Raw genomic sequence first — 19,798 nt, 5'->3', positions numbered from 1 at the left:
GAAACTACTTATTCCATATTTGGAAGACAATAATTTTCATCAAATACAAAAAGACAAGTTTATATACAGAACAATTGTAAGGAAGGGTATAACTGAAAGGAATTTTACTAGAAACAGATGAAATTTTTCATTTTAAGGCTGTGTTCAATGAAGTTGATGTTGTACTTTTAAAAAATGTCTTTTAAGTTGTGGCACTAATTATAAATACACACACACACACACATATATACACATAACATTTCCTTTTCAATATGGCATTTTCAGGGTCTGCTGAGTTTTAAAATGGAACATTTCTTGCAGCCAACTTGAAACAAAAAGAGAGAAATACATTTACATTTCTAGTTGTGACATGCTAATGAACAGGAAAATAGAATTTAATATACAAAACTACACTTTAGAGCAAGTGATCCAATATATGAAAAACATCTTTTCTATAAAGGAAAATATTCATGTAGAAAAATTTAATGAAGCATCATTATGGTTAATTGTTACCTTAAAGTTAAGGTCATTTGCTTATTTACATACTGTATTTTTTTTTTAGTCAAATTTTTCCCTAGGATGTTTGAAAGGTTAAAATTTAGAAGGTCAGATCTTTCATCCTGAAAACCTGAGGCAAATCAAGCTATCTTTGACCCTCAGGAAGAGACATAGCACAAGTTCTCAACCCTTTCTTTCTCTCTTGTAGTCTGACTTTCTTCTCTGTTTATTTTGCCTGATGATGAGCAGGGTCTACTGTCTTAAAAAAGCAGATTTAAGAGAAAGGAATATGAGGAACCATGAAACTTAGCTACATTAGATAAATCATACTTTGGTAGAAGGAGATACTCCATGAGTATATATTACTGTATGTGTATATATATTATGTATGTTTGTCTAACAGAGTGTTCACTGGTAGAGACTGTATGATTTAGTTCTTTCACCAAATTGATCATAATAAATGACACCATTCAATTTTTAAAAGGGAAGAATGAATTAGCAAAAAGTGTTTTATTGTTTGTTAACCTGTCATGTATTCCCTTCTTTTTTTTTCTATTATATTTTGCCTCATTATAGAAATGACAAATGTAGAAACCAGGCAAAAGAAATTTTTTTTTGGTGGAGGAGAGAAGATAGTATGAGTTGGGAAGCCCTCACACTCTTAAAGTTATGGTGGTAGTAATGCAACTTAAAAGAAATAGGCCAGATTATGTTTTCTCAAATATTCCATTTAGTAAAAGGCTAATTACAATAGTGTTAATTTATAATAAGTAAGTGATTCTGATTTTTAAAATGTTAACTGTGTACTAGCACTGTACTAGGTACCATAAGGAGACTAGAGAAAAATGTGATCTTTGTGTTCAAGTACCTGACAGCCCTTTTTGGAAACAATTAGCAAACCCTACAAGACAGCATTGAGAAGGGGATCTATTCTGATTAGAATAGTTACAAAATGTTTATTCTGCCTCATTTCTCGAATTCTCACCTTTAGCTTATTGGAAGGCCACTCTTACCATCTTATTGGACTCTTGGATTTCATCTCAGTCGTTGGGTGTATGGAGGTTTGGATGGAATGAAGAAAGTTGTGGAGAGAAACCGAGCTGCTCAGCTTCCTTGTGTAAGAGGGGCTTTTCTTTTAAACATTGAATTTGGCCTTTCTTTTCTTTATAACAATAATACAGGTAATACAGATAATTATATGAATATCAATAATCTAATTAATATCTAATGAATAATTAGGAAATTAATCTATTCTCCTGAATTTTTGAAATATGTTTTTTGTATTTTCAGAGTATTTTACCCTAGTATTTTTTCATAATGTCATTGTTCTTAAAATTAATGAGCAAATTAATGAATATAATTTTTATTATTTAATTAAAACCATCAACTCTTCCTAGGAAGGTAGAATGCAAAGTGTTCTATTCTCTGAAAACTTTGTATAATTACTTCTATGATAATGAGTTTATGCTCATTTGACAAATGAACAAGGAAAATAGCACAATTGACAGAGTTGGAAAAAACCTTAGAGGACATTAACGCTAACTGTGTCATTTCACAGAAGCCCAGAGAGTTGAAGGACTTTACCTAAGGTCACCTAGGCAATAAATGGCAGAACTGGGCTTTGAACTCATGCCCTCTGATTTTTAAATCCTTTTCTGTATAGCCTCTTCACATAATTATTCAAAGTTCACAAATCAAATAGTTTAAAAATCAGATTATTTTTATGTGGCTCTTTTGGGTTTTATATGGTTGATATATATATGCTAATCATATAGATACAGGGTCCTATGAAAATCAAGAAACTTGATTAAAAAATAAAATTGTTTTAGCTTTTATGCATTGGGAGATGGAGGGAAATGCAGGAAAAAGTGGTTGGTCTTGTTAGCGCCAACACAGATGAAATAATAGAATATAGCTTGGAGACTCATTTATCTAACCTTGGAAGGGAGTATACTTTTGGGAATTCAAAATGATTATAATGCAAAGTTTGTGGCTATTAAGCTTTGGAAGGTGTTTTGCAGCTATGCTTGAAAGTGGTTATTTCAGATGCTCTGGGAGTTCACAACAATGATAAAGATGCTAAAAAGCTGACTGTACTGTTTCTCTGTCCTACTTCCTAAATTTGCTGCTTCACAAAGGGAGGGCTACATAATCCTACTCTCCTGTTCTATGCATCACCTTTCAGGCTGAGTCAGAGAAATTAGGCTCTCTCAACTTTCTATTTCCCTTTTTCTATGGAGAGAGAAAACAATTTTTGTTATTTCATAGTGTCTGACTTTTGATGACCCCATTTGCGGTGTTCTTGGCAAAGATACTGGAGTGGTTTGCCATTTCCTTTTCCAACTCATTTTACTTGCCCAGGATCAAACAATTAGTAAGTGCCTGAGGTCAGATTTGAACTCAAGATTAATCTTCCTGTCTCCAGGTCACTGTTATCCACTATGCCATCTAGCTGCCCAAAATAAAATTACTTTGATTTAATACTTATTCTTCCAACTGTAATGCTAGAGCAACTGAGGTAAGATAGAGATTAGAAAGTATTTAATAATTTATTTGAAAGGAAGAGATTTACTGGGACCAAATGGATCCACGGTTTGGTCCCAGGGCTGAATGAGACTGTCATCTCCAAGAATCCAGCAAACAATGTGAGTTCTCAATGACATATTTACGCATGGCTCAGACTCGGGGGTGGGGGTGGGGGGCAGAGGGGTAGATTGAGGCAGAGGCGGAGTCAGGGTGCTGAGAGCAGAATGAGACTCTGACAGGGTGGGGTGAGCCTCCCAAGATGGGATAACATAATAGGGGGAGGCACCCTGGAGATGGGGAGAGGCATCTCGATAAGAGGGTATTTGACATTCCTATAGCTTGGGATGGGGAGAAGCATTCTGATATTCTAAAATATAGGCTCTTTTATCCTTATCGAATATTCTGATAAAGAGGAAGGGGTGGTTTTGCAGGATTGAGCAATTATAAACTGAAGCAGAACAATTAGGGAAACCAAGGCAGGGGAATTTAGGGAAACTGAGTCAGGATAATTGGGGAAACTGAGTCAGGACAATAAAAGAGAACTGTGGCATAACACAACTCCTGGACTTGGAAAAGAAAAGTTTTTATGTTTTAAGAAAAATAATATATGACAATATGAAAATGGATTTGAAAGCAAAATTTGTATATCCACTCATGGCTGATCTGAAATGGCAGACTACTTCAGTACTTTTGCCAAGAAAATCCCATGGACAGCAGTCCATGAAGAGTTAAATGTAGCTGAATGACTGAGTACCATGCTGAAAATGCAGGGAATGCTAATCAACAGAAATTGCCAGGAGAGTGACTGAAATATAATTGAGGTTTAAACATGATTTTCCATTGAAGGAATAGAGTTTGCATTTGGCGTATAGTGGCCAGATTTGCAAAACCTGAGAGGCAAGTATTATATGATGAACTTGGGGCAGAAAGCTCTTCCAGGAAACACTGGGCAAGTCATTTAATGTCTCTTCACTTTCCTCCAAAGTAAAATCAGAATTAGCTACCTTATAGGGCTATAAGTGAGGAAAGTACTATAAAAGCATGTTTGTTATTATTGTCAGTGAATGCGGAGCAATAAATTGGAAGTGGCAGGTGTGAGAAGAAAAAATTATTAAAAAAAAAGTTCAGAAAGTATAAGATAACATAGGTAGGCAAAGAGATTCTTTTCTTACAGCAAATAATTATCAAACACCTATTTCATGCAAAGTATTTTACAATGGGAGTTAGCTAGGATAGTGTGGCAGGCCTGTTGTCAGGAAGACTCCTTTTCCTGAGTTGAAATCTGGTCTCAGATACTTAACCAACAGCTATGTGACCCTGGGGAAGTTAAAGTTTGCCTCAGTTTGTCTCAGTTTCTTCATCTGTAAAATGAGCTGGAAAAGGAATTGGCAAACCACTCCAATATTTCTGCCAAGAAAACGCTAAATGGGGTTATGAAGAATTGGACACAAATAAACAATAAGAAGGATTTTGTAATATGTGCGGGAAAGGCAATGAAGAAAAGGAAATGAGTCTAGAAATTTCTGTTAGTAGAAGAAAAAGGGAATATATCTGTTCAGAATGTCAGACCCTGCTTGTTCTACTTTTTTTTTTTTTTTTTTAATGATAATGAGGTTAAGATTTGGGGAATCCTGCCTATAGATATCCGGGTTCCTCAAAGATCAAATGACCTGTCTTGGGTTTCAAATAGGAGTTGGGGGATGGTGAGGTTACAAGTAAGAGTTAGAAATGGTGGTGTTTAATGTTTAACTCTGTAAAGATAAAGTGAGTATGGAGAGAAAGTGTAATTGTTGGTTTTATCTACTTTATTAATAGCTAATAATTATATGACACTTTAAGATTTGCAAACCACTTTGTAAATATTATCTTTTTATTCTCAAAGCAATATTAGGAGCTAAGTGTAATTATTATCCTCATTTTACAGATGAAGAAACTGAGGCAAATAGGGTTAAATGATTTGCCTAGGGTCAAACGTTTAGTAAATATCTGAGGCCAGAAATGAACTTGGATTTTCCAAATTTCAGGTCAAACCATCTAACCACCTAACCATTACTTTGTATGTATTTTTGCCAAAAGATTTCTCTGTGCACTCTTTACTCATTAAGTTTTAAGTGTTAAACTGTGCGTTTGAGGGATTATGTGAAAAAGTAAAGAGCAAAGACTGAAAGTCTTTCTTGGAAGAGAAAATCTTTTGTTTCCTTGGGATCATTACCTAAGCTTTATAGTTAAGACTCAGTCACTAAGTGGCTTTCTTTCCAGTGCTTTTTATGTATGTTAAAAGATTAAAATAAACTTTAAAAAGACACAAAATGTTAGGTCAAAGAGGGGGAAGGGAAGAGGGTATTTTGTATTGTTTGTGTGTGTGTGTGTGTGTGTGTGTGTGTGTGTGTGTGTGTGTGTGTGTGTATTTGGCTTTTGTTTTTGTAAAGAGTTTGTGTGATTTCATCAATGTTTTATATATAGTGTTTTCTGTGTTGTTCTTACAGGATGTTCAGTACTCTGATATTGACTATATGGATGAGAAGAAGGATTTCACTTATGATAAAGTACTATTTAGAGGTCTACCTGAATTTGCTGAGGATTTACATAACCATGGGCAGAAATATGTCATTATTATGGTATGTTCCTCCTTTTCTTCACCACCTGTAAGTCTCCTTTTCTCTTTAACTCAAGGATAGTTACTCTATTCTACGTCTTATTCTCTTAAAGGATCCAGCCATTGCCAGTGACTCTCCCAACTATGGTCCTTATGTCCGGGGCTCAGACATGAAGATTTGGGTCAATGCATCGGATGGAGTGACACCACTTATTGGGAAGGTAACAACTGGAGAGAACCAGAGACTGATACAATGGCAGGACTGATGCAGTGATTCATTTTCTGTAGATTTAAAATTGCATGATCCTTGGTTACAGAGTAGAATCCTATTATAATGTATTTTGTAATACTGATTTTGCTATTTCAAGAATCAGGGTATGTTCCTATATTCCTCAAAACTTAATCATAAATTGTAAAAAACTGATTTATCCTGCCTAGCTTAAGAAAGGTACAGTTGACTGGATCCCGGCTTATATAGAGATACAATTACAATTAGGTTTTACTTGATTTATTGGTGGTGTTCTCTGCATCTATGGAGGGAATGCACACCCTAATGAAATTATAGATTAATTAAAGAATCATAATGATTGTGAAATAAATTTCTTAACCCACAAAATTGTTTTGTTGGATTATAGATTTCCCTTTGATCCTGTCTGGGTCTCAGGGATGATTCATCTGATGCGGCTGAATTTCATACCAGAGCTGTGGACTCTATTTCCATTCTTTAGGAAAATGTTCAACCTGATATCATTCTGATTATAGGTCTCTGATCCGGCATTAATTTGCATAGCTGAACTATAATAAGAGAGCAAAAAAAACAAAAACAAAAACAAAAAAAACCCAAACCCACAATCTGGGTGTTTTTGACTCCTTATAATTGACTACAGTGAATGACTTGCAATGAGCTCAACGGCATTCTAGGAAAATTACCTATCAATCCAAGAAATCAAAGAAAATGTTAGCTCTGACTCTTATGACTGAAAAACCAACAATTTATTGGACCTTGTGGCCTGGTATATGAGGAAAGAGAATAAAATTTTGCTTGAACAAAATAAAAATACATCCCTAATTTGAGAATCATGAAATTCATTTATGGGTTTCAATCAGTAAATCAATAGGTACTTATTAAGTACTTAATATCAAGTACAATTCTGAGATCTGGATCTATAAAGATAAAAATTCAAGAGACTTATAGTGTCATTTTGTTGTATGTCTAGAAATACAAAAGGGAGTTCCAGCTTTAAATGATAGTTGAGATCTGTCTATGAAGAAATGAATAGAAATGTCAAGCTGCAATATGCCAAAAGCTAAATGAGTGGTAAAGATAATGGTATTGCTGATTTCAAAGGAAGAGGTAATTAATGAAGACAAGAGAGTAGGGCTGGGTCTGGATAAGGAAGACAGGGTAGGACTGAGATAAATTGAAAAGGAAGAAGGAGAAAATTTTGGGAAAACAGGAAAGATAGCAGGAGCAAAAGTACAGAGGTGGAAATAGGTACTGATGTGAACAAGTAAACTGTAGATTGCTCTGTAGAAGAGGGAATCATTCTTGATTCCTTTTTTTCCTTTTTTTTCTGTATCTAATTGGTCACTTATATTGACTCTTCCAGCTTTACCACAGAGCCTGGCAATAATAGGCACTTAACATGTTTATTGACTGCGTGACTGACTTCCTTGATGTATGTCTGTCATCCAATGATAACTCTACTCGGTTGCTAAAAAGTTCATAATCAGGAAGTTGGGTACCAAGTCATGATTTTTTTACCATGTTTGACCATGCATGAATGTAGAGAGTATTGAGCTATCATTGATGAAATAACAGATCTTTCAAGGTGTCAAAGTAAATGTTTCTTATATTGTCCTTTTCCATCATTATGACCATCCTCTATTTTAGGTCCTTATCACCTCATGCCTAGATTATTACAATTATCTAATTGATCTATTCTCTCTCATTTCTCTATTCAATATGACAGATTAATTTCCTAGAACATAGTTTTGTATATGTCTCCTTTCTTTGCCCTCTAATAACCCTTTCTCACTCTTCCCTGTGTAAAACTTACTGTTTACAAAATAAAATACAAAGTCCTTAAATTGTCATTCAAGATCTTATAAAAGCTTTCTCTCAAGGTTTGTTTTTACTATTCTCCAACATAATGAGAATATTGCTTAAAAGGTTTTTTTTCCCCTAAAAAATCCTTTACAAATATTATTGTTGATTTCCACAACAACTTCTGGAAGTATATCCTTTTATTTCCCCCATTTACAGATGAAAAAACTGAGAGAGAGAAAGACTAAGTGTATTAACTTAGTCTGAGAGTGGATTTGAACTTATATCTTCCTAGCTCCTACTCTAAAAGTAGGAGCCAGCTAGCTGCCTTTGATTAACTTTATGGAAGGATAAATGAAACTACCCAGAAATTTTGCATTCTGACCCTGAACTGGTCTGATTCCAGGCTCTCTCTCTCTTTCAAATTTTAAACATTCTGCACACAAGACATATAATAACAAAACCCCATAGTATTTTCATGCACATAACAAAATAGAGGGGAAAAAGATAATTATATATTGTGATATACAATATGGCAGAGAGTCATCTGCATCTACAAAGAGGATTGTCCGGACTGAATGTAGATCACAGAATAGCTTTTTTGTTGTTTGCTTGCTTTTTGTTTTCTTTCTCATTTTTTCCTTTTTGATCTGATTTTTCTTGTGCACCATAATTGTGAAAATATGTATAGAAGAGTTACACATCTAACATATATTGGATTATTTGTTGTCTAGGGGAGGTGGTGGGAGGAAGGAGGGAGAAAAATTTGGAAAACAAGATTTTGCCAGGGTGAATGTTGAAAACTGTTTTTGCATATATTTTGAAAATAAGAAAGCTATTATTTTAAAAAAATAAAGCAACTGAGAAAAATAATTGTATAGAAATCTGTGAATTTCTATATGATATAGCTTCTTTTATTTTTTTAAAAGGTATATGCCAAATTCACTATGGCACTTTCAAACCTATTCTTTTGTATTTCCTTCTGGTCTGAGTTTGAATGACTTTTTTTTTTTTTTCTTGCCAACATTTACTCTAGTCCTGCTTTTTAACTCAAATTTCCTTTCCTCCTATTGACAACAAAGAAACAAAATCCTTGTAACAAGTAAGCATAATTATGCAAAACATTTCATATGCTGGCCTTGTCTAAAAATCTTGTTGTATTTTGGCTTTGGTTCCATCACCTTTACATCATACGGTATCAGATACCTTGCTTCACCCTCAATCTTATAGAGTAGTGGTCGTTGCCTTGATCAGAGTTCTTAAGTCTTTCAAAATGTTTTTTCTTTAAATGTTACATTATAAATTGTTCTCCTTAGTTCGGTTTTACTTCAATTTTTATCATAGAAGTTCTCCTGGGCTTCTCTGAAATGGTCTTTTCATGATTGCTTATGATGCAATAATATTCTGTTACATTCATATATCAGAATTTGTTCTGTCATAAATCAATTGATGAACATTCCCTCAATTTATTGTTCTTTGCCTAAAACAAGTAGAGTTTTCAAGTATTTTTGGACAGATAGATCTTTTTCTTCTTTCTTTTATTTCTTTGGTATATAGCTTTCAGTGATTTTTTGGTTACAATTTATTTCCAGGATGGTTATTCTGGAATTCACAGCTCCACATTACTTTCTTGCCAAAATCCTTCTAACAATTGTCATTTTTCCTTTTATTTTAAAAATTTTTTTTGTCCATCTGATGAGTGTAAGAACTCCAGAGTTCTTTTAATATATTTATGTATGTGTATATATATATGTATGCATATGTGTGTGTATATATATATATATATACATATATATATATATATTTCTCTTATTATTAATGATTGGAACATTTTATATGGCTAATGATAGCTTGGATTTCTTATTTTCAAAATTTTATGTTACTTTTGTTTCATTATTTATTGGGGAATGGTTCTTATTCTTATATAACTTTCAACTTTCTTTCTTGTATATCAGAACTTTACTAAATAAATTTTCTGAAGAGGGAATTAAATGAAATTTCTTCCCACTTAACTCTTTTCTAATTTTTAACTTTATTAATATTATTGATGAAAGAAAATATTTTTAATTATATATAAATGAAAGGAAGGAATAAAAGATTAGCCATTTATTAAGTGCCTACTATATATCTGGCACTATGCTAAGCACTTATGAAATTGTCCATTTCATCTTCTGTGATCTTTTCTGACCCTTGTTTGGTCATCATTCAAAAGTTATTGCTTTCCTTGCTTCTCTAATTTGTATAATATATCACTTTTTACATCTAGGTCTTTTCATGAGAGTTTCTTTGTACATGGTATAAGATATTAGTTAAAACTTATTTTCTTCCAGACTGTTTTCCAGTTTTTTAAGCAGCATTTATTGAATAGTGGATTAAACTCTTTCCTTTCCAATCCTTAATTCACAGTTGCCAAAGTAGTAGTACAAACCTTATTATATCATAGATGGTAAAACATTATTGTTTTCCCATTGCCTTTAGGATAAAGCATAATGTCTTTAGATTGGTATTTAAATACTCATCCTTCTGATTTTCCTTTCTAGCCTAATTTTACCCTACATCCTTTCATGTACTTGAGAAATTGAACTCTTTCCTATTCCTATCTTGTATTTTTCTATCATTGTTCATTTGCATAGATCATCCCCTTTGAGGTCAAGGATTGTGATTAATGTCCTTTATCTTTGTAGTCATAGTGCTTAGCATGGTGTCTCTTAGGAGCAACTATACAGCACAAAAGTCTGAAATTAGGAAGACTGACTTTGTCTGTCCCTAGATACTTACAAGAATATAATCAAACATTTCATTTCTTACAGTTTCCTTTTGATTACTGCTGTTTCACTCCAATGTGTTTTCATTCATTGCACTGAATTCCTTTTTCTGCTCCAGGTGTGGCCAGGCCAGACGGTCTTTCCAGACTATACCAATCCAAAGTGTGCCCAGTGGTGGGCAGAGGAGTTCAGCCTTTTCTACAAGGAGCTAAAGTTTGATGGAATCTGGATTGTGAGTCATCAAGATGGGGACTGTTGAGGGAACCAATATTCAGAATGTTAAAATATTTTCTCCTTTTACATTCTTATCTCAAATGGTAGAGATGGGAAGAGGAAAGAATAGATAGAAAAGAAAAGTGGATTACATATCTTTTAGTGACTTAATATTCAAATAATGCTGTCAAGATAAATAGCTTAGGCAGAATCAGAATCAGAAGAACCCTAAGAATCAAAAAATCAGTAAATATTTTATTAAGTCCTGAGTTGCTAGGCCCCTATGCTAGACAATTTTTAAGTTTAGTTGTTTTTCAGTCATGTCCAAATCCTTTTGACCTCTTTTGAAGTTTTCTTGGCAAAATACTGGAATGGTTTGCCATTTTTTTCTCCAAGTCATTTTACAGTTGAGGTAATTGAGGCAAATAAGGGAAAATGACTTCCTTAAGCTAACACATTTATTTCTCTCTCTATATATATATATATCTAACGATATATTTGAATTCAGTACTTCTTGATTCCTGATACTCTATCCATTGTGCCACTGTGCTAGATGCAGGAGATTAAAAGGAACAAAAATCAAGTTTATTTTTGTGTTGTGTGAAAAAATGGAGGTATAAGCAGATACATGCAGAATATACATGAGTAGATGTAAAGTATTTAAGGGGAGGCACTAGAACCTGGTGTAGAAGATTAGGGAAGCCTTATATAGAAGAAAGTATTTGAGACTGAGCTTTGAAAGAATCTTGGGATTCTCAGAGGGAGAGAAGAGGAAGGGAATAAATACATTTCTGGCATAATGGAGAAAACAGAGATGGGATAATGGATGTTGTAAGCATCCAAGGTAAGCAGTGGTCAGTCAATAAGCATTTACTGGTAGGTACTGGGGATAGTAATCCAAATAAAAAAGAATATAGTTTCTGCCTTCAAACACCTTATGTTTTGGTGGAGGAAGACAATGCACAAAAGGCCAGTAAGAAGTTAAGGATGGAATGGGAAGTAGAGAAAAGGATGCATCTGCATGGGAGCTTGAAGGAAAGCTGTTTTGTGATCCCTTCCCCAAAACAAGCAAGAACTCACCAACACCAGCCAGTTTAGATAGGTAGAGAGAGCAGTTGGAAATCCATTTAGGTCTACAACACTATTTTTAAAAGGTACAATTAACTGGGAAATTCCCTCAATTTCAAAACTAATAATAAATACAAAATAGAGTTTTCACTAATCACACTGTATATTTCTCTATTTTTGTCTCTCTAGGATATGAATGAACCCTCCAACTTTGATGATGGTTCATCTACAGGATGCTCAAATAGTAACCTGAACTATCCCCCATTTACTCCTAGTAAGTCATGGGACTGGTCCTTTGGATGAGTTATTGACTGTTAACTTATCACATATAATTGTCATTCTAAATTGTACAAAGACAGGTAGGGACCCCTTCTGTTAATAGATTGAGGCACAAATGTTCATAAAGAAAGGAAAAAAATTGTCTTTTTCTGTTTTTCACCTTTTGCCAGGTGCAGGCAGTCCTAACCCATAGAACTGTATTGTAAAGTAATAATGGTGATTATAATCATTATCATTGTCATAGCTTATATTTGTGAAATAGTTTACAATTTATAAAGTGGTTTTGTCAAAGGTAGGTAGTAGGAGTGTGTTTTTGAACCTATTTTATAGATGAAAAAAGAAAGGTTTAGATAGATTGAATGACTTGCCCAAGAAGTTAGTGAATAATGGATACTGACACTAAATCTACATACTGAATCTAACTAAGTACTCTTGCCTCTACACCATCTTATTTTGTAGTCAAAAGGAGGTGATAGCCTCCTTCAAGGTGAATCTATCATGCAGGAAATTAATCAGGAAAACTAAGAACAATCAAAACAAAATTAGAGAGGGCCTTGGAGTCAGACTAAACAATCTAGAGTTGATTCCTTAGATAATGGGAAACCATTGATTTTTGTTGCATCAGATTGTGGTGTTCAAATTAAATTATTAGGAAAATTAACCTGTTCATGATGTAAAGGATGAATTGAAAGAGAAAGAATGGAGATAGGCAATAATTTAGGCAAGACACCTTAGTCAATGTTTGTATTTAGGAGTCTGGATGGGGAAGATGGAATCAGAGGTAATACCAGAAATAGTTAGTGAAAAGCTAGAAGAGACCTAGAAAAAGATAGTGTCAGAAAAGCTAAGTGTAGAGTTTATAATAAGGTAGAGTTGTGGCAAAGGAGAATGAATATTGTGCAAAGGCCATTGGATTTGGCAATTAAAAGATCATTCAGGAGTGCTGAATTGAGCGTTTATGTTTAAGATCTCATGGTGGATCCTAGGAAAAAAAAGAGAGGTATAACATATAGTGACTATTCTTGTAGGAGGCAGAACCCTTATATAGAAAGACTAATAACAGTACATGAAACCATGTGTAAAGTGCTAAATGATTGGCATAGATATATATTTTTTTCAAATTGCTTTTATTTTTACATCACCTACATTTCCTGCTATATCCTTTCTGTTAACTTTTCCTAGAAAGTCACCTTTAATTATAATAATATCTGTTAGTCAGATAGATAATAATTTGGAGAAGCTATGCTATCTTATTAACCACTAAAAGAATGGTTAATTCAAGTTTTTTCCAAGTTTTTATTTATCTGACTGTGAGTGTACTGTTGTTTGGTCTTTCAGTTGTGTCTGATTCTTTGTGTCCCCATGGATCCTATTTTTCATGGGGTTTTCTTTTTTCTTTCTTTTTTTTTTAATTATAGCTTTTTATTTATAAGATATATATGCATGGGTAATTTTTCAGCATTGACAATTGCAAAACCCTTTGTTCCAATTTTCCCCCTCCTTCTTTCCACCCCCTCCCCCAGATGGCAGGTTGACCAATACCTGTTAAACATATTTAACATAAATTAAATACAATATAGGTTTTCTTGACAAAGAAACCATTTTCTTCAGAAGATTAAGGTAGACAGAAATGAAGTGACTTTCATACAGCTAGTAAGTAAATGAGGCCAGATCTAAACTCACATATTCTTGATTCCAGGCACAGCCTGGATTCCAGTACTAAGCCATCTAGCTGTCTTGATCTACTTCTCCCATTGACGAGAGAATGATTGTAATAAGAATACAGCAGGGGAGGGTCAGGGAAGGAAGGAAAGAAAGGAAGAAAGCAAGTACTTATTAAATACTTGCTATTGTGCTAAGCATTGTACAAATGTTACCTCATTTAACCCTCACAAAACCCTGAGAAATAAGTACTATTATGATGCTCATTTTACAGTTGACAAAACTGTCAGAGGACAAGTGCGTTGTCTGGTGTCACACATTTAATAAATGTCTGAGGCTGCATTTGAACCCAGGTCCTGATACCAGTCATAGAAGTTTATATAGTGAGCCAATTGATCACATTATGGGATTTATTCAAGGACTAGTTGGTTTTGCTTAGTACCTCCAACATAGACTATAACTTCAACTTGAATCCTGAGTCAACAAATATAGAAGTAGTACTAGACAGTAGAGTGAGGTTATCTTAGTGCAATTCTCTACTATTGCAGAGATATGCAAAAATGCATATCCTACTGATATTGAAGGAATAATAACACCTTCAAACAATTCAAAGTTTTATGCTGCTTTGTTGTTTACAAAAAACTTGTGTACGTTCAATACATTATATCCTCATAACCCCTCTGTGGGCTAAATAGCACAATATTATCTCTAGTTTATAGTAAAAGTACTGAGAATCAGAAAGATTGATTTGTTGTTTGTCCTTCATTCTCTGAGAGGACCATGACATCAGGGAGATGATGCCATGACATGCAAATGAATTGGATTTAAGTGAGGAAGGGCTGCGCAAGCTCACCTGCCTCACTTTTCCCTCCACAGCGATTTGGATCTAGTGGTCAGATGTAGATCAGGACAACTGGAGATGATCCTGGTTTCAATGGGAGACTTTGGCCTTTTTAAGCTAAGGTCTTGAATGATTTACTGAAACTATGTGATTCTGGGCAAACCATTCAACCTCTTTGGACTCATTTTCTTATTTTGTAAATTAATGAGTTACATTGAATAGGGTCTTTGCCAACTCTAAAATCTGCAATCCTATGATTTATGTCATTAAATAAAAAAGGCAGGACTCAGACAAGCCCACGTCTTACATTCTAAACTCAGTGTTGTTTCTGCAACAAATTATTATCATCTTTTAAAATTATATAGCATTAATTTTCCTGAACTTGATTTGAATTTTTGATTATGTTTTAGAGGCTGACCAATGTCATAATGATCTATGCTTTCATCAATTGCTTCATCTTTCCATTGTAGGAATACTGGATCACTTTCTACCTGCCAAAACCCTTTGCATGGATGCAGTTCAGTACTGGGGAAAACACTATGATGTCCACAATCTGTATGGTTACTCCATGGCAATTGCAACAGAAGAGTAAGGCAGCATTCATCAAACTGTATTCATCAAAACACCTGTGGTTTCAGCTTACATTTGTTTGCTGATGTGCCCTCCTCTCTTGGGTGTGACACCAGAAAGTTAGATTACATGGAGAACAGAAGACTTTTACTTTTTTTGCAATACAATTTGGGGGCAGAAGAACTAGTTTAAAAAAAAAAAAGGAGAATATTTTAATAAATTTGCCCTAGACATAATCTAGGGTCTATATAGAGCCAATGGGAGACTAGAAAGTTTATTTTAGGTGGTTTATATAGCTAATGTCTTTATAAGGAAAGTTCGTATTTGATAAAAATTATTTGCCAGCAGCCTATTTGTTTAAAACAATATTTCATGTAAGATTGTTGTTTCTGACTCTATCTCTGAACTTTTTTTTTTTAAATAACTTTTTATTGACAGAACCCATGCCAGGATAATTTTTTACAACATTATCCCTTGCACTCACTTCTGTTCCGATTTTTTCCTTCCTTCCCTCCACCCCCTCCCTCAGATGGCAAGCAGTCATGTTGAATAGGTTACAGTCTATCCTAGATACAATATATGTGTGCAGAACCGAACAGTTTTCTTGTTGCACAGGGAGAATTGGATTTAGAAGATATAAATAACCTGGGAAGAAAAACAAGAATGCAAGCAGTTTATATTCATTTCCCAGTGTTCTTTCTTTGGGTGTAGCTGCTTCTGTCCATCCTTGATCAATTGAAACTGAATTAGCTCTCTTTATCAAAGAGATCCACTTCCATCAGAATACATCCTCAAACAGTATCATTGTCGAGGTATATAATGATCTCCTGGTTCTGCTCATTTCACTTAACATCAGTTCATGGAAGTCTCGCCAAGTCCCTCTGTATTCATCCTGCTGGTCATTCCTTACAGAACAGTAATATTCCATAACATTTATATACCACAATTTCCTCAACCATTCTCCAATTGATGGGCATCCACTCACTTTCCAGCTTCTAGCCACTATAAACAGGGCTGCCACAAACATTTTGGCACATACAGGTCCCTTTCCCTTCTTTAGTATCTCTTTGGGGTATAAGCCCAGAAGTAACACTGCTGGATCAAAGGGTATGCCGTTTGTCTATCTCTGAACTTAATTTTTATTTCTGTCTCTCTATCTCTGGGAGTCAGCAAAGTAAAATTGCTTCAGAGTCAGAATGAAGTGGGTTTAAGTCCAACTTTAGACATGTTAGCCCTGTGGATAAAAAATGAGGAAATTAGCTGATACAGGAGTTAGAATGTTGGGTCTGGGATTGGGATCTAAGATAATGAGGACAATGAAGAATTGGACATGAATGTAACATGACTTAACAAGTCCCTTAACCATTTGATGCCACAGATAGCTTTCTAAAGTGAGAAGTTATAGATAAATTGCCAATCTGAATGGTAGAAGTTTCTTCACAGAGGATTCTTTACAATAATGAAATACTAGGCTGGGACAAAACCCAAAATTTACACCTGTGTCTTTGTGGGTCTGTGGAGGTTTTTGGTTTTTTTTTGAAATTAATAAAATCAGAATCAGTATTGTTTTTGATTAATTCCTAAAGGTGAACAAAACTGTGCAACTCCCTCTCTCTCCATTTTTCCTTTGCAGGGCTGTAAAAGCCGTCTTCAATAATAAAAGAAGCTTTATTGTCACACGCTCTACCTTTGCTGGGTCAGGCAAATTTGCAGCTCATTGGCTGGGGGACAATGCAGCCACTTGGAATGACCTTCGCTGGTCTATACCTGGTGTGCTTGAGTTCAACTTGTTTGGTATCCCTATGGTAAGCCCTCACTTCCACCTCTCCACCAGGCATAAACCTTAGAGAGCACATCACTTCCCAATTAATACTGCTCAGGATCCTCCTTTATTTCTAGTTTGAGTTGCTTTTTAGAGACAGTCTAGCAAAGTTCAAGTGCTGAGATATCATTTTTATCATAATGAGAATCAGGAAGGAAATGTTATTGAGGGAAACATATTTATATAACAAGGATCACTTAATAGGCAAATAAAAGTATGGTGAGAATGCTGGGAAAAAAAATGAAAAGTTTGAAAAATAAAACAAAAAAAATTATGTACAAAAAAGACCCATGTCCATCCATAATTTTTGATGATTCTAGGTGGGCCCTGACATCTGTGGTTATGCTAATGATGTCTCAGAAGAACTATGCAGGCGGTGGATGCAGCTTGGTGCATTTTATCCATTTTCCAGGAATCACAATGGTCAAGGCTACAAGGTAAATCCTCAAGAGATGGTATCAAGAGCAATTTGAGATAAATTAGGAGGGGCTAGTTTCCCTGCCATGGTGTTTGTTCATTGAAATTCCTTTATGGTCTGTTATATCTAGGCTTGACTCTATAGACAGTCTCAGAACTGTCTCTATCATGGTTCAGTGGAGAGAGCCCGAGACCTGGATTCAGGAAGGCCTGAATTCAAATCTGGCCTCAAATACTTCCTAGCTGTGTGACCCTGGGCAAATCACTTAACCTGCATAGGGTTGCCTCATTTTCCTCAAGTGAAAAACAGGGATAATGGCACCTATCTCTTAGAGCTGTTGTGAATTCAAATGAGATAGTATTTGTTGCACTTAGTACAGTGCCTGACATAGTAGATGCTATATAAACATTTATTCTATTTTCTTCCCTCTTTCAAATTCCCTGTTTCTATCAGACATTATCACCCTTCTAGTCACCCATGTTTGCAACGTTGGTGTTATCCTGTATATTTTACTCACTCATCCCTACATACCCAAGTAAATCTTGTTTCTGACTCTACATTATCTTTCATATTTATCTTCTCTCTACTCACATGGCTACCACCTTACTTTAGGCTCTTAACATATCTCCAGTCTCCTTTCCTCAAATTTATCACCACATTTTCAACTCTACAATCACCAAAATGATTTTCCCAGATAATATCTATAAAACACTTTGAAAATTTAAAATTATATAGCTATAATTATTAATTCATGAGAGTATAAATTGGCTTTTTTATTAATCTCATTATATCCATTGCCATTATCCTAATTCCATTTCTAATGGAATTAAGAAATTCAACTATAAAATTTCAGAGTTGGCATTGTAAATGTCATCTACTCCCATCTCTTCATTCGTAAATACTCCCTATAACATTCCTCATAGCATCTGCTTTAATGTATAAATTATAATTGCTGGAAGAGAACGAGGACTGAGAAATGTCATTGGTTGGTCCTTGGAGCCTTTAGAAAGGGAGAGAAGTGAAACTAGAAACTAGATATCAGGAAGCTGAAAAGCCAACTGTTGATGAAGAATTTGAAAAAATGGGTATTCTCTTGGTGACAACCACAAGGATAGGAAGAGGATGGACTTCAACTCTAGAGGCCTTAGGTTCCTAATCCATAAAATGAGAGAATTATACTAGACAATTTCCACAGTACTATCCAGCTGTAAGTTTTGGGGATTCTGTAAAAAAGCAATGTACAAAGTATTGGGAGAAACAATTTTAAAAAAAGGAATAACAGAGGAAGAATGAAAGCTGGTCAATAAACATTATTAAGTACCTGCTATGTGTCAAGCAGTGTGCCAAGTGCTGGGAATACAAAGGTAGAAAACAATCCCTGCTTTTAATCCCTGCTAAATCTAGGTAGAAAGACAATAGGAAAACAATTACTTACATGATAAATTAGAGAGAACCAGTAGAGGGAAGGGGGCAGCTGGTAGGATTAATGAATGGAATGCTAAGCCTCTAATCAGGAGGACTGGTTTAAAATCTGGCTTTTGATAGTTACTAGCTGTGTGACCTAAGCAAGTCACTTAATCCACTTTGCCTTAGTTTCCCTATGGATAAAATGAGGTGAAGAAGGGAATGTCAAACACTTAAGTATGTTTGCCAAGAAAATCCAAAATGGTGTCATGAAGAGTCAGATATGACTGAAATAGCTGAAGAACAAGTATAGAGAGGGAAGCATTAGGATGAAGGGACATCTGGATGGAAAGGCATCTTGTATGAGATGGGATTTTGATTAGGACTTGAAGGAAGCCTGGAGTCTGTTTGATACAAGGAGGGAAGGAGAGTATTCTAGGTGTAGGGATCTGTATTAAAAATACCTGGAATTTAGAGATGGAATGTTTTGTGTGAAAAATAGCTATGTAAGAAAATAGCTTTTTTTTTTTTAACTCAATGCCAATAACTTAACTTTTTTGGATGTTTTTCCTTTCCTTTTCTTTTTTTGGTGTATAATTAATTGGTCATAACATCAGTAGATTCCCCTTGTGTTTTAGGCTTGTTCAAGAGCAGTGTTTTGGAATATTGATTCTTTCACACAGAAGATACAATGGACATTTTCACATTTTGTGATTTATAATGACAAAGATCTTGTTCCTTTTGCTCCTAGGATCAGGACCCTGCTGCATTTGGAGAAGATTCTCTTCTTTTAAATACCTCCAGACACTACCTGAATATTCGCTATACTCTGCTGCCTTATCTCTATACCCTCTTTTTCCGAGCTCACACTCGAGGGGACACTGTAGCCCGACCTCTTCTACATGAGTAAGTTTCCTGCTTTCCATTCTGAATTCTGATATGTTATGGTATGAAATATGTCTGATATGTTAAAACTTGGTTAAAACCTCAGCTGGGTTTGTATGATACCAAATATTTAGGCAAAAATTGAAAGCAATTCCTGGAACAACCAAGTGAATAGAATGCTAGTCCTGGAGTCAGGAAGACTCATCTTTGTGAATTTAAATCCAG

At 34.8% G+C, this 19,798-nt stretch overlaps 1 protein-coding gene across 1 annotated transcript in view; it reads left to right on the top strand.

Annotated features, from left to right (window-relative positions):
- MGAM (maltase-glucoamylase) overlaps positions 1-19,798 on the top strand; it is a 168,320-nt gene that overhangs the window by 21,204 nt on the left and 127,318 nt on the right. Inside the window, exons 9-17 of the mRNA XM_052000129.1 lie at positions 1,469-1,594; positions 5,490-5,621; positions 5,713-5,820; positions 10,530-10,643; positions 11,882-11,966; positions 14,945-15,062; positions 16,678-16,849; positions 17,187-17,303; positions 19,440-19,594. Coding sequence (XP_051856089.1) covers positions 1,469-1,594; positions 5,490-5,621; positions 5,713-5,820; positions 10,530-10,643; positions 11,882-11,966; positions 14,945-15,062; positions 16,678-16,849; positions 17,187-17,303; positions 19,440-19,594 — 1,127 coding nt within the window. The remainder of the gene's footprint in view (positions 1-1,468; positions 1,595-5,489; positions 5,622-5,712; positions 5,821-10,529; positions 10,644-11,881; positions 11,967-14,944; positions 15,063-16,677; positions 16,850-17,186; positions 17,304-19,439; positions 19,595-19,798) is intronic.

Source organism: Antechinus flavipes, chromosome 5, assembly GCF_016432865.1.
Source record: "Antechinus flavipes isolate AdamAnt ecotype Samford, QLD, Australia chromosome 5, AdamAnt_v2, whole genome shotgun sequence".
NCBI lineage: Eukaryota > Metazoa > Chordata > Mammalia > Dasyuromorphia > Dasyuridae > Antechinus > Antechinus flavipes.
This window is presented reverse-complemented; position numbering and strand designations above follow the sequence as displayed.